Here is a 14843-nt window from a genome sequence, read left to right as displayed (position 1 = left end):
TTCTCTAGGCAGGAAACACAAGAGGAGGAAAAGACCTACAATAACAAACCCAAAACAATTAAGAAAATGGTAATAGGAACATACATATTGATAATTACCTTAAATGTAAATGGATTAAATGTTCCAACCAAAAGACATAGATTGGCTGAATGGATACAAAAACAAGACCTATATATATGCTGTCTATAAGAGACTCATTTCAGACCTAGGGACACATACAGACTGAAAGTGGGGATGAAAAAAGGTATTCCATGCAAATGGAAATCAGAAGAAAGCTGGAGTAGCAATTCTCATATCAGACAAAATAGACTTTAAGATAAAGACTATTACAAGACACAAAGAAGGACACTACATAATGATCAAGGGATCAAACCAAGAAGAAGATATAACAATCATAAATATTTATGCACCCAACATAGGAGCACCTCAATACATAAAGCAAATGCTAGCAGCCATAAAAGGGGAAATCAACAGTAACACAATAATAATAGGGGACTTTAACACCCCACTTTCACCAATGGACAGATCATCCAAAATGAAAATGAATAAGGAAACACAGGCTTTAAATGACACATTAAACAAGATGGACTTAATTGATATTTATTGGACATTCCATCCAAAACAACAGAATACACTTTCTTCTCAACTGCTCATGGAACATTCTCCAGGATAGATCATATCTTGGTTAACAAATCAAGTCTTGGTAAAGTTAAGAAAATTGAAATCGTATCAAGTATCCTTTCACAACACAACACTATGAGACTAGATATCAATCACAGGAAAAAAAAACTGTAAAAATTACAAACACATGGAGGCCAAACAATACATTACTAAATAACCATGAGATCACTGATGAAATCAAAGAGGAATTCAAAAAATATTTAGAAACAAATGACAATGAAACCACAATGACCCAAAACCTATGGGATGCAGCAAAAGCAGTTCTAAGAGGGAAGTTTATAGCAATACAATCCTACCTCAAGAAACAAGAAAAACTCAAATAGACAACCTAACCTTACACCTAAAGCAGTCAGAGAAGAAGAACCAAAAAACCCAAAAGTTAGCAGAAGGAAAAATCATAAATATCAGATCAGAAATAAATGAAAAAGAAATAAAGGAAACAATAGCAAAGATCAATAAAACTAAAAGCTGGTTCTTTGAGAAGATAAACAAAATTGATAAACCATTAGCCAGACTCATCAAGAATACAAGGAAAAAGACTCAAATCAACAGAATTAGAAATGAAGAAGGAGAAGTAACAACTGACACTGCAGAAATACAAAGGATCATGAGATATTACTACAAGCAACTATATGCCAATAAAATGGACAAGCTAGAAGAAATGGAAAAATTCTTAGAAGAGCACAACCTTCCGAGCCTGAACCAGGAAGAAATAGAAAATATAAACAGACCAATCACAAGCACTGAAATTGAAAGTGTGAATAAAAGTCTTCCAACAAACAAAAGCCCAGGACCAGATGGATTCACAGGCAAATTCTATCAACCATTTACAAAAGAACTAACACCTATCCTTCTCAAACTCTTCCAAAATATAGCAGGGGGAGGAACACTCCCAAACTCATTCTACGAGGCCGCCATCACCCGATACCAAAACCAGACAAAGATGTCACAAAAAAAAGAAAACTACAGGCCAATATCACTGATGAACATAGATGCAAAAATCCTCAACATAACACTAGCAAACAGAATCCAACAGCACATGAAAAGGATCATACACCACGGTCAAGTGGAGTTTACCCCAGGAATGCAAGGCTTCTTCAGAGTATTCAAATCAATCAATGTGATACAGCATATTAACAAACTGAACGATAAAAACCATATGATAATGTCAATAGATGCAGAAAAAGCTTTTGACAAAATTCAACACCCACGATAAAAACCCTCCAGAAAGCAGACATAGAGGGAACTTAACCTCAACATAATAAAGGCTATATATGACAAACCCACAGCAAACATCATTCTCAATGGTGAAAAACTGAAACCATTTCCACTGGAACAAGATCAGGAACAAGACAAGGTTGCCCACTCTCACCACTATTATTTAACATAGTTTTGTGAGTTTTAGCGATACCAATCAGAGAAGAAAAAGAAATAAAAGGAATCCAAATTGGAAAAGAAGTAAAAGTGTCAGTGTTTGCAGATGACGTGACTATACATAGAGAATCCTAAAGATGCTACCAGAAAACTACTAGAGCTAATCAATGAATTTGATAAAGTAGCAGGATACAAAATTAATGCACAGAAATCTCTTGCATTCCTATACACTAATGATGAAAACTCTGAAAGAGAAATTAAGGAAACACTCCCATTTAGCACTGCAACAAAAAGAATAAAATACCTAGGAATAAACCTACCTAAGGAGACAAAAGGCCTGTATGCAGAAAACTATAAGTCACTGATGAAAGAAATTAAAGATGATACCAACAGACGGAGAGATATACCATGTTCTTGGATTGGAAGAATCAACATTGTGAAAATGACTATACTACTCAAAGTAGTCTACAGATTCAATACAATCCTTATCAAACTACCAATGGCATTTTTCACAAACTAGAACAAAAAATCTTAAAATTTGTTGGGAGACACAAAAGACTCTGAATAGCCAAAGCAATCTTGAGGAAGAAAAATGGAGCGGGAGGAATCAGTCTCCCTGAGTTCAGACTATACTACAAAGCTACAGTAATCAAGACAGTATGCTACTGGCACAAAACCAGAAATATATATATCAATGGAACAGGATAGAAAGCCCAGAGATAAACCCACACACATATGGTCACCTTATCTTTGATAAAGGAGGCAAGAATATACAATGGAGAAAAGACAGCCTCTTCAATAAGTGGTGCTGGGAAAACTGGACAGCTAAATGTAAAAGAATGAAATTAGAACACTCCTAACACCATACACAAAAATAAACTCAAAATGGATTAAAGACCTAAATGTAAGACCAGACACTATAGGTCTCTTAGAGGAAAACATAGGAAGATCACTCTATGACATAAATCACAGCAAGATCCTTTTTGACCCACGTCCTAAAGAAATGGAAATAAAAACAAAAATAAACAAATGGGACCTAATGAAACTTCAAAGCTTTTGCACAGCAAAGGAAACCATAAACAAGATGAAAAGACCACCCTCAGAATGGGAGAAAATATTTTCAAACGAAGCAACTGACAAAGGATTAATCTGCAAAATTTACAAGCAGCTGATGCAGCTCAATATCAAAAAAATAAACAACCCAATCCAAAAATGGGCAGAAGACCTAAATAGACATTTCTCCAAAGAAGATATACAGATTGCCAACAAACACATGAAAGAATGCTCAACATCACTAATCATTAAAGAAATGCAAATCAAAGCTACCATGAGGTATCACCTAACACCAGTCAGAATGGCCATCATCAGAAATCTACAAATAATAAATGCTGGAGAGGGTGTGGAGAAAAGGGAACCCTCTTGCACTGTTGGTGGGAATGTAAATTGATAGAGCCACTATGGAGAACAGCATGGAGGTTCCTTAAAAAACTAAAAATAGAACTACCATACGAGCCAGCAATCCCACTACTGGGCATATACCCTGAGAAAACCATAATTCAAAAAGAGTCATGTACCAAAATGTTCATTGCAGCTCTATTTACAATAGCCAGGACATGGAAGCAACCTAAGTGTCCATGGACAGATGAATGGATAAAGAAGATGTGGCACATATATACAATGGAATATTACCCAGCCATAAAAAGAAACGAAAATGAGTTATTTGTAGTGAGTGGATGGACCTAGAGTCTGTCATACAGAGTGAAGTTAAGTCAGAAAGAGAAAAACAAATATTGTATGCTAACACATATATATGGAATCTTAAAAAAAAAGGTTCTGAAGAACTTAGGGGCAGGACAGGAATAAAGACGCAGACGTAGAGAATGGACTTGAGGACACGGGGAGGGGGAAGGGTAAGCTGGGACGAAGTGAGAAAGTGGCATGGACATATACACATTACCAAACGTAAACTAGATAGCTAGTGGAAAGCAGCTGCATAGCACAGGGAGATCAGCTCGGTGCTTTGTGACCACCTAGAGGGGTGGGATAGGGAGGTTGCGAGGGAGACACAAGAGGGAGGGGATATGGGGATACATATATACGTGTAGCTGATTCACTTTGTTATACAGCAGGAACTAACACACCATTGTAAAGCAATTATACTCCAATAAAGATGTTAAAAAAATGATAAAATGATTGAATTTTTAAAAAAGGAAAAAAACAGAAGCTCACAATCCAACAGGGACTGCAGTTTACTGAATTTAAACTTGCTATTATTTCTCCTCCTAATCCCAGCAACTAGAAAAGACCATCCTCACAAGTAGGTATTTTATAAGTTAGCAATGAATTTACATTTAATAGCAGAAAACATAACAGTTTAGCAGTAGAGACAAGATTTATCTTAGTACTAAATTTTAAGAGAAACTGCATTAATGGATTTCTCCATAATGGACACCATCTGACTAAAAAGACTGTTTTCTACAGTGATATTGTGGATGATGCCAACTGAACTTTAAATACCTTTTTAATACTTAATTATAATAAAAGCTAAAGACATGATATAAAATCAGAATTCAGTAAAAGCAGCTCTGCCGGGTGCTGTTTTTAATATGTTACTTTCTATTGATTTAATTTGATAAAGAAATAGAGCTTAGAAAGCTCATTGGAGTGGATAGTTGAAATTCCATTTATTCTTTAATTAAATAATTCTACAACTATTCAGAGAACAAATTAGAAGGGTATAGAATTTATAATGTAACATAGGAGAGACAGTCATATGATCAGGTATGTATAATAAAGTGATAAGGGCTATTGGGGGAAGTTAAGGGTATGACAAACCACTCTATTCCTGACTTAGAATGTTAGTGAAGACTTTTAGGAGAAATAACGAGTAAGCTGAAAAGTAAATAATGAGAAGCAATCCAAGAGAACAGGAGAGAGAACAGTTTGAGGCAGAGGGAACTGAACAGAAAGCTGACCCAGTAACCCAAAGAATAGATGACGATAGCTTGAACTTGGATAATGACAGTAGGAATCAAGATCCTTAGAATTCATTTGAAAAACAGATTCAAAGCAACAAGACCTACTGATATTTGCTTAGAGATAGCGAGAGTGGGAGATGCCAAGGATGACTCCCAGCTCCTTGAGATGGAACACCTGGTTGTGGTAATGCCCACAGAAGAAATGAAGGAGGCATTGGTGTGGTAAGATATGAAATGAAATGGTGGTATGGTCACTATATGGTGACGTGTTAACTTCAGTTTTGGACGTGCCTATGGGACATTCAAGTGCAAGTGTCAAGTAGTTGGATTAGTAGAGGTTAGCAATAGTAATAGATGCTTTTCAGTTAGACCCAATAATTCTTTTGGTAAAAACTGAAAAATAGCCATTTCAACCCAGGGTGCTGTCTAGTGCACTTAGGACTAATTGTCTTATTTATTGAAGTAAGATTCACATGTTTCTGACACCAGACGGTACAGATACTCAGGAGCTGAAATCCTGCTATGGCAGTTACAGAGCCTGAAATGTATTCCTTCCCAGACTAAAGTCCATAACATACTTATTCCCCAAAGAATCATTTGGTGTCTGAAGTGCTGGGAATAATATAAGATCAGGAACTTAAGATTCTGTGACAAAGAGAATGGAAGAAGAGGACAAATATTGTCAGTCAATCACTTTGTCTATGAATAACATATCTTATGCCGCATAACAAGATAACCTCCCTTCTGTGATAAAGACACTAAGCTTTGAAGAATTTAGTACTTCCTCACTCAGATTATTTAACAAAACTTCTTCCCAAGCAATACCTAAGAAATAACAGAAAGTTTTGTTTAATGACTAATTCCAAAGTCCATAAAATGTCAGTTCAGGGATTGTTTCAAAACCAATAGGGTGGTTATATGATCCACTCATCCTCCAAATTTTAAAAATGTATATATAAATCATGTGATATTCATTTTAATATAAAATTTACAAATACAAAATCAGTACTGAAAAGATATATTAATAGGTTTTAGACTTGCTCAAGTGACTTTTGTAACACAATATATAATATTCAGTTAAACATCTGGTATCTAAAGGTCAAAAAAAAACTACCAGCAAATTAAGGTTAAGAATTAAAGGTTTAGAATTAAACATGGTGATACTTGATTTAGTTCATACTGACCTTTTAACTGTCTCAGTTTGTGTTTCATAGTGTCTAGATCAGCCAAAATTTTGTCCTTTTTTAGCCAGTTCTGTTTTTTTATTTTTTCTGCTTTCTTCAAAGCTAGAATTAAAAAACTACATGATATTTTATCTTGCATTCTTCTTATCAACAGTAATTTATCATGCAAGCCAATAATTTATAAAGAACTTTCTGCTCCAAGAAACAAATTCAATTAGAAACAAGTAATTAAAAGGTAAGGGTCATTAAAAGAAACTTCATTTGAAAGATGACAGGGCTTAAGGCATTTCTTTATGGAATGGAGGGGGAAAAAAGAAGAACAGTGCTGTTTTATTATATAGATTTACCATAGGTAATAGCCATATTTCATTTTCTATTTGCACAAACTATTTGGAGGTGATGAAAGTCTTCCTTGGAACCATTCATTTTTTTAAACATCCACCTACTGCCTAAAGGGTGCAATTCTTAAAAATGAAAATGTGCAGACAGGTCGTCTTCAGTGTGAATTAAACTCATTTGTTATTTTCTAATGTATATCATTATTCTCAGTCTTATAGACCAAGGATCTCTTTATCAATGAAATTAGACACTTTCCATGCAGAATACTCCATTCCAGTAAGAAAAAAACAGGCAATTGTGCAAATATAGGAGTATAGCTATCCTTGTGCACATGTTAATTGATGAACCTCCCGTTCTTTGCATAAATGTGATGTTATTATGTTGACATTATACACATTTAACTGATTTTCTTATGGTGACAAAAAATCTATTTCTCTCTCTCTTTATGCACTTGCTTGAAAGAAAGCAAAAACAAAACACTTACCATTCGGACTTAGAAATGGTTCACCGCAAGATACCCAGATGGCAATAGGATTTCTGAGGATGAGGGTGAGCAAAGACTTATCTATATCATCCAAACTATCAGATGTCACAGACTTTGGAAATAATTTGGTTTTCACTTTCATTCTTGTTGTTCCTGGGAAACAAATGACACATATACTATTGTTCAATGAATAATGAATAAATTTGCTTGCTGAATTCACTTGTTTATTCAAAATATTTTATTCTTCATTAATGACTTGATTTAAACAGGTTAATGCCCAAACCAGACGCAAATACATAAATTTGATCAGAAACTTCATATGCAACTAAATAATTTAAACAAATCTTATCGTAAATACATATTTTAATTCCTTTCTTACACTTTATCTAGTTATGAAAAAAATATGAGGTAGCTTACCAAAATATCTACTCTGAAAAGGGATAAAATAAAGAGAAAAAAAAGCAAGGAAGGGGAGAAAGGAGTATAGGAATAGACCAAAGCCAGAGATAAGGTGCTTCAGAGAACTCATCAATTAAATGATTAATAGTATCTATCTCATTCTGCTGTTGGGATGATTATAAAAAGGAAAGTGTTTAGAATAATATTTGGTCTAGTTAATTGTGCAAGCATCCAAAAAATGCTAGATAATATATTTATCATCATTATGATACTAGACATGAATACCACACTGTTTTTATTTGCTGGAGATAAAGCACTATTTGGGCACTGAGAATCCTTGTGGCTAAAGCAAAGAGGAAAACACCATTTCAAGATACACATGGCTGACAGAGAGAGAGAAATTCCTCAAGATACAACTTTCCTGGTCCTGAGATCTTAGAGAAATTTATTTCAGGGTCTTCATAAAGGGGTTATTTGTGATACAGCAAACAGTATCCTAATATATAATTAATACATATTGAGAACTTACTGTGTGCTGGGCATTTTACTAAGACCTCTATATACATTATCGCATATAATTCTCAAAATGATACTCTGAGGTAGGTCCACTCCTCTTTTGTACAGTAACTGTGATTTAGTCACATAGCCAGGCGGGGGCAGAGCCAGAATTAGAATCAAGGCCATCTGCTTCCAGAGCCAGTGCCTTTAACCACCGCCTTTATAGTAAGCATGACACTGAGTTTTAGATTGATGCCTGTTTCTTTTAATTTCCTCAATGCAAACCGATGTCATAACTCCAAGTCATGATTCAGTAAAGGGGACAGCCAGCTAATGCCCCTGCCTGATTCAAGGATAACCTTTAGAATATGAGGGGAAGGGATGGCCATACCTTCTTGGTAGACCTGCATGAATAACATTACCTCCAAGCAGGTTTTAAATAAGAATTTGAAAGAATGTTTGAAATTTTAAATCTTCCAGAACGTGGAGATCAGATATTCCACATGCCAAAAAAAGGCAGAACTATATGCTTTAGTGATCAGCTAGGCATTAAATATTCACATAATTATTTTTTAAAACTCATTAGAAAACCAAAAAAATAATATCATTATAAAATAATAGAAAAAAATATTGGTCTCTGCCCCCAGTTCCTGACACAGAGCTCCTAAATTCTTTGGAATTTCCTGGGTGCTAGCAGTGTCTTTTGTTCTAATGAGATGAATCTTGGTGGGCTCCTGGATGGGGGCTGGTCACCAGAAAGTCCAAGCCATGATCAGAAACTTGGAATTTTCAACCCTACTCCCCATTCTCCAGAGAGGGACTAGAAATGGAGTTGATGATCAATCATGCCTACATGATGAAGTCTCCATAAAAATCCCAAAAGTACATGGTTCAGAAAGCTGGTTTGGTGAACACATGGAGATGCTGGGAGAGTGGAGCGTCAGAGAAAACACGGAATCTTCATGCCCTTTCCCACGTACCTTACCCTATGCTTCTCTTTCATCTGGATTTTCATCTGTATCCTTTACCATATTCTTTTATAATAAATGGGTAAACAGTAAGTAAACAGTTTTCTTGAGTTCTGTGAGCTGCTCTAGCAAATTAATTGAAACTGAGGAGGGAGCCAATTTATAGCCACTCAGTCAGAAGCACAGGTCTGGACCTCTGAAATGGGGTGAGTGGGAAGCAGTGTTGTGAGACTGGGCCCTTAACCTATGATATCTGACCTTATCTCCAGGTAGGTAGTGTCAGAATTGAGTTAAATTGTAGGACATCCAGCTAGATGGTGTGGGAGCTGGTGTGGTAAAAAACCCCACAGGTCTGGTGTCAGAAGCATTGGGAATGGGATACTAGTATGAGAATGAAGGAGAGACACACAGGAAGGAGTGGGTTTTTCCTCCTTAATCCTACACACAATAATGATAACTAATATTATTAAATTGCTAAGTATCAATCAGGCATTAATCTAAGTGATATATATTCATATGCATATATATTCTTACGAATACACATTCATATTTATGAAGACTGAACTAGTATATATTCATGTGACTGTCAGTGTCCTCATTTTACAAATGAGGGAACTGAGGTACAGAGAGTACCCACGATCATTCATCTAACAAGTGACAGGTAGGAGCTGAACCCTGGTATTTTCAGCTCCAAAATCCACATTCTTAACCTCTAAACCATGCCTCTCAACACAACAATGGAAACCTGAGACAACCGCCGAATCACTGCCAGCAAGACTCTTTTTCATTTACCAAATTGTTGTTGGGGGCACAGGCCCTGCCCTCAAGTTGTACCTAGTCTAATGAAACGCACAAAGATGTAGACAGATAATTATAACACAATGTGCTAGGAGCTGTGATAGGGGTGCATTTGCTGTAGCTTCTGGGAGTTCATAGGAGCAGTGGAGACGGGGGAGGGGAGTTGGAGGACAGGAGGTGTAGAGAGGACACCTTCTCTTCTAATAGTAGGAAGAGATTTGCATTGATCTAGTCCCACTTTCTTAAGCGGTCTCCAGTTGGTTTTGGTTCTGAATTTAAGAACAGAACCTGCTCATGTTGCATAAAGTAGCTAAACTGTCAAACATGTTTTATAAATTCTAGGCAATTTATTTATTGTTTTGGGGCTGAAATCAAATTTACATTAAAAATTTTTTTTCTTATTATTCTGCAAGGTAAAAACATTATGAGAATTTCACATGACTAGCTTCCTGTGATTTTTTTTTAACTCTCGAAGGGGTGACTGAATGAAAGAATTACATTTAACTTTCATATGATCAAACATAAGTAGAATCAGCTAAATCCTGTAGAATGTAACCAACCTTCCATACTTTTAACAGGTGTCTCTTTTGTTCCAACAGGGGCTGCCTCTTCCTTTTGTCCCTCAGAGTCTCTCTGGATAAAAGATTTATCAAGAGCCCATAAAACCAAATCCCACAAGGAAAGGATTGTGGTTCCATCTTTGGTATATACTTTGGAGGCTGCTCTGGCAAGACCAAGTTGTTCCGTGCATTCTGCAAGCAGCTAAGAAACACAGACTATAAGGAACTGAGAAGAAATAGTGGTAGAACTGAGAATAATCATGATGAGCGTGTTAATTTAGAACTCTGAGAAAATCCTTTAATTTGAGAAAACAGAAAGCAATAGCTACCAACTTGATCTTTGATTAGAGATGATTTTTGATATTGGATTGTCCTACATAATCTCACACATTAGTCCAATCCATCTGTGAAAATTCTTAGCTCCAAAAATTTAACACAGCAGCTATTGTATGTTAATACATTTTATCATCAGAGTATTTATTTCCTAAGAAGTGTAAACCTAGAAATCCACTTTCAATTGTGTGCTTAAGAATGAATAAAATTATTCTAACACTTCAGATGAACTGCTTTAAAATAAATGAATACTTGACTTTCAAACCAAGAACTGACACATTATTCCATTTGGCAGATGGGAAATCAGGCTGAAAGGTTAATATTTTTGCCCAAGACCACAAAAGCCAGGGTCCCAGGGTGAATTCTGGAGTTGCTAACTTTTGTCCTTTGCTTAGTCCATTGAACAACAATATCTTAATAAAAAATCTGTTCGTACTCAGAGGGGTGAGTGAATGATTATGTATGTGTGTATTTGCAAGGAAGTCTCCAGGGTAACTCCATATCATATTTAACATTGCTTGTAAAATATGTTGTTAAAGGTATTGGCCAGAATGTACAGACACAAGACAACCATCATGCAATGGAAGGACAGGGCTGGGTTTGGGTCCTGGGGACTCTCCTCCCTTCCCATGGCTGTGGGGAGCAGCCTCTAAGACAGAAATCACATGTTCCCTCCTAGCACAACTCCTGCCTCTCCAATTTGAAAATGAAATGAAACCCCCTATCAACAAATTAGTGCTCCGATTCTCCAGATGATAAAGGAGGTGGCATCTCTTAGGATACTGAGCTGACATACAACTTGAAGCTGGAAGGGGAAGGAAGGCAAAAAAGGCTTTCTGTTTCTCATTTTTCTAAGTCTATATCCGAAGAAATACCATCAAAAATAACATCTTTAAGAAAACAGAGATCTTGATCTCAGCAGCTTAAATTGGTAAAACTGGCCAGGGATATTTGTCACTCAATCTCACTGCTCTTTTTCTTGTCAGAGAAATCACCATTATCATTACCTCTGATGATTCGAGAAGCATTTAAGTGATAGCCACTCACCATGGGGAATGTTCCAGCCACAATTAACTTCCCATTTCGATATCCATCTCCATTTTTGTATGCAATTATTTTCACTGCCTTCTGGTGAGTAACTGCCATGCCACTATGAGATACAACTTGCGTGCAGGTCTTCATCCGTAAAGATAACAGACGTTCTTCATAATAACTTAAAGTGTTTTCAGCCTCGTAAGAAGATAAATCAGCCTGATTTTTTTTTTAAAAGAACAACAACATAGATCAACTCAAACTTTTTTCTTTTAGTTTTATTATTTTGTTATACTCCAGCCTCTTGATTTGTGTGTGTACATGGGTGTGGCATCTACATTTTGAAATGTTCACTTCATAGGCTAAAAGTATTAGGTGCTGTAGTGGGAAGGACATTGGGTCCGAACTCCTCAGTTCTCTTCCCAGCCCTGTCACTGAGTCTCTAGGTGACTTTGGGCCTCTGGCTTGTGTTTCTGGCCTCCTCCTGCTTTCTACTTTGCCTTCCCCTGGACAGGAGACGGGGAAGAAGGATGCCAGGGCCAGAGAGAGCCTGGGGTTGAAGTAACGGACGCTAGTAGTAAAATATTCTCTTATTCTTTGACTTCAGGATGATGCCATCCTATGGTGGCAGACACTGATGAATGAGGAGGGGAATGAGTGAAGCCTTAACCACATGGTAATGAGGGTGGTGAACGCCACACTTTACCTTTTCCTTTTCATGGCTACTCAGGAAGCTGCCCTGAGGGAGAAGTTGTGTCCAAGATGCTATAACACTGGGGATTCTTTCCGATCAGCTCACCCCCACCTCCTTAACACAACCCTACTGTCACCAAAGCAAAGCCAAATGCCTGCAGGCTTTCCCAGAGGACTGACTCCCCTTTTCCTTCAGTGATTGTTTCAGTCGATGTTTTCTGCAACTGTTACGACCCTGCTCTTCTGCAATGTGTATCAGGTTTAGGGGAGAGAGGACAGTGACCTGGGAATAAGACCTGCAAGCCCTGAAGAGCACACCAGGTGGAAGGTTCCCACCCCTAAGGAATTGCTCCTTTTTATACAGTTGTGTAGGTTCCTCTTAGCTCTTCTCACTTCTAAACTTGAAGGAAAGGATTTTTTAAATGGTGCCATTTTAAATTAAGATCACAGGAAAGCAGCAGAGATTATTTTCTCCATGAGCTGTTAAAAAAAAATAGTATTAGACATGAATGCATGAATTCAGGCACCCAACATGAAGAGTCATTAACAACAACAGATCAAATTAGCCCTGAAAATACTAGGAAAAAAGGAGTTTACCCTGTGGATATAGGCAAAAAGCTACTCCACTAACTAAAGATTTGCAGTTACTTCCTCATCTACAAGCAACACAGGGAGTAGTGCAAGGTGTCAGGAGACGATTAAAGCTGCAGAAGAGCCCAATTAACTTCAAAGAGTATATCGAACTATTAACAGATAATGTATTTTAAGTTTCAGTGGGGAAAAGGAAATCAATGCAGGTGGAATGGTAAAGGTGCCTCAACGAAAGATGAATTGGATGAGTGGAGATGAACTTGAGTGCAAGGCAAGTAATGAATGTATCAAAGTTTCCAAACTGATGCCACACATGTGTTAGCAGAGCTCAGATCATTACATACTCTGGCCACATCGATGACCTTGAAAGGTCCTTGTGAGAAGGGCTTCTGGGTCTCGGAGCCTGAGGCACAGAGGAATGGCAGCCCTGGAAGCAACTGTTTCAGTCTCTTCTCTGCTCTCATGGATCGCCCACATGCCAAACAGAGCATTGTTTTTTTCTTTCCACTGGGTGAGAGATAATAGTATCCCTGAAAATGGAGGTAAAGATGCTTTTATTTGGTTGCATCTAAATTATGATAGCACTTTTGTAGAATATTTTGCCATACAAATAAAGCACTCTTATGATCCCCAAATGCTAAATTTGAAATCTCAACATGAATGCATTATTTTGCTCTCTAATTATTAATTATTATATAATATAATTATATTATATTATAATTATATTATAATTATAACTATTATATTATAGAGCAAAATATTTCCAAACGTTGTTGACTGAAAAAGCCTAGAGGCAATGACAATTCAACATCAATGAGTATAACTTGTATCCAGAATCAGAGTTTCTTGGAGGAATGGCCAATTCCAGATTTGGGGCAAGAAATATACAAGAGAAGCAAGGATCTCTTGCGTGCCCAGAAAAAAAGAATCCATCCAAAAGTAAAGGCATTATGTCAAAAAAGACACAGGCACCAACATGAAGGACATTCCACTGGCCCAAAGTGGGACAATTTGGGAGTAAAATAAAATTATAACCAAAACACTTCAAATATGTTTGAATAGGTAAAGTCCCATGAGTTCATAATCATGTTAAAAATATAAGTAAAAAAAAAAAAAAGCAACAAAAAAGCCAACAAACAAACAAAAACAAAACTACTACTTACTGGAGTCCATTAGAAGTAAACTGGTACCAATTTACAACTCTGAAATCGGCCATTAGAAATTGTGGCAGATTATTTGCAAAGATGGCCATAGTAAAACCATCCCATTCTTGTTTGCATGCCCTTTTGAAATGTCATTTTGCTGCTCCTCCAATCAAGAAATAAGAGTTTCTTGCTCCTTTCCTCCTTTCCTTGAATCTGGGCAAGGCCATGTGACTTGCTGCGGCCAATGTAGCACTAGCAAATGTGATGCAAGCAGATGCATAAGAAGTGCTTGCACATTTCAGCTTGTTCTTTTTTGGCTGCATTTGGAAGCCAGAGACCATGATGTGAGCTCACTTGAGCTAGCCTACTTAAGAAGCCTTGAGGAGAACTAAGGCCCCCACCAGACATGTGATTTGACCATTCAGACACCATAGCACCACCAAACTACTGGTGTGCCACCAGATAACTACAGCCACATTAGTGACCCTGGGCAAGACCAGCAGAACTGCCCGGTTCAGCCTAGCCCAAATTGTTGACTCAGAGCATTAAAATGGTTGTTGGCTTAAGCCACTAAATTTTCAGGTGATTTGCTCTACTACAATAGATAATTTAGATAGAACAATGTAAGCATTTATCCTACCATCCTTTACAAACCATATTTCTGGGCAGTCAAATACCTAGATGAAGAGGTAAAGTTCTTCCTTACACTAAAAGTTCAGCTAATATATGTCAGGGAACATAACAGAACTTTTAAAAATTGACCCTTTTGAAACTTCTAATGAAATT

The 14843-nt window shown here is 36.9% G+C and overlaps 1 protein-coding gene across 1 annotated transcript in view; it reads right to left on the bottom strand.

The window, feature by feature from the left end:
* The window catches only part of DCDC1 (doublecortin domain containing 1), a 457088-nt gene that overhangs the window by 18359 nt on the left and 423886 nt on the right, over window positions 1-14843 (bottom strand). The window contains exons 30-34 of the mRNA XM_060160830.1: window positions 13257-13442; window positions 11644-11847; window positions 10264-10465; window positions 7041-7193; window positions 6218-6319 (exon numbers count right to left, since the gene is read on the bottom strand). Of these exons, the coding sequence (XP_060016813.1) occupies window positions 6218-6319; window positions 7041-7193; window positions 10264-10465; window positions 11644-11847; window positions 13257-13442 (847 nt within the window). The remainder of the gene's footprint in view (window positions 1-6217; window positions 6320-7040; window positions 7194-10263; window positions 10466-11643; window positions 11848-13256; window positions 13443-14843) is intronic.

This window comes from Lagenorhynchus albirostris, chromosome 9 (assembly GCF_949774975.1).
Source record: "Lagenorhynchus albirostris chromosome 9, mLagAlb1.1, whole genome shotgun sequence".
Classification (NCBI taxonomy): Eukaryota; Metazoa; Chordata; class Mammalia; order Artiodactyla; family Delphinidae; genus Lagenorhynchus; species Lagenorhynchus albirostris.
This window is presented reverse-complemented; position numbering and strand designations above follow the sequence as displayed.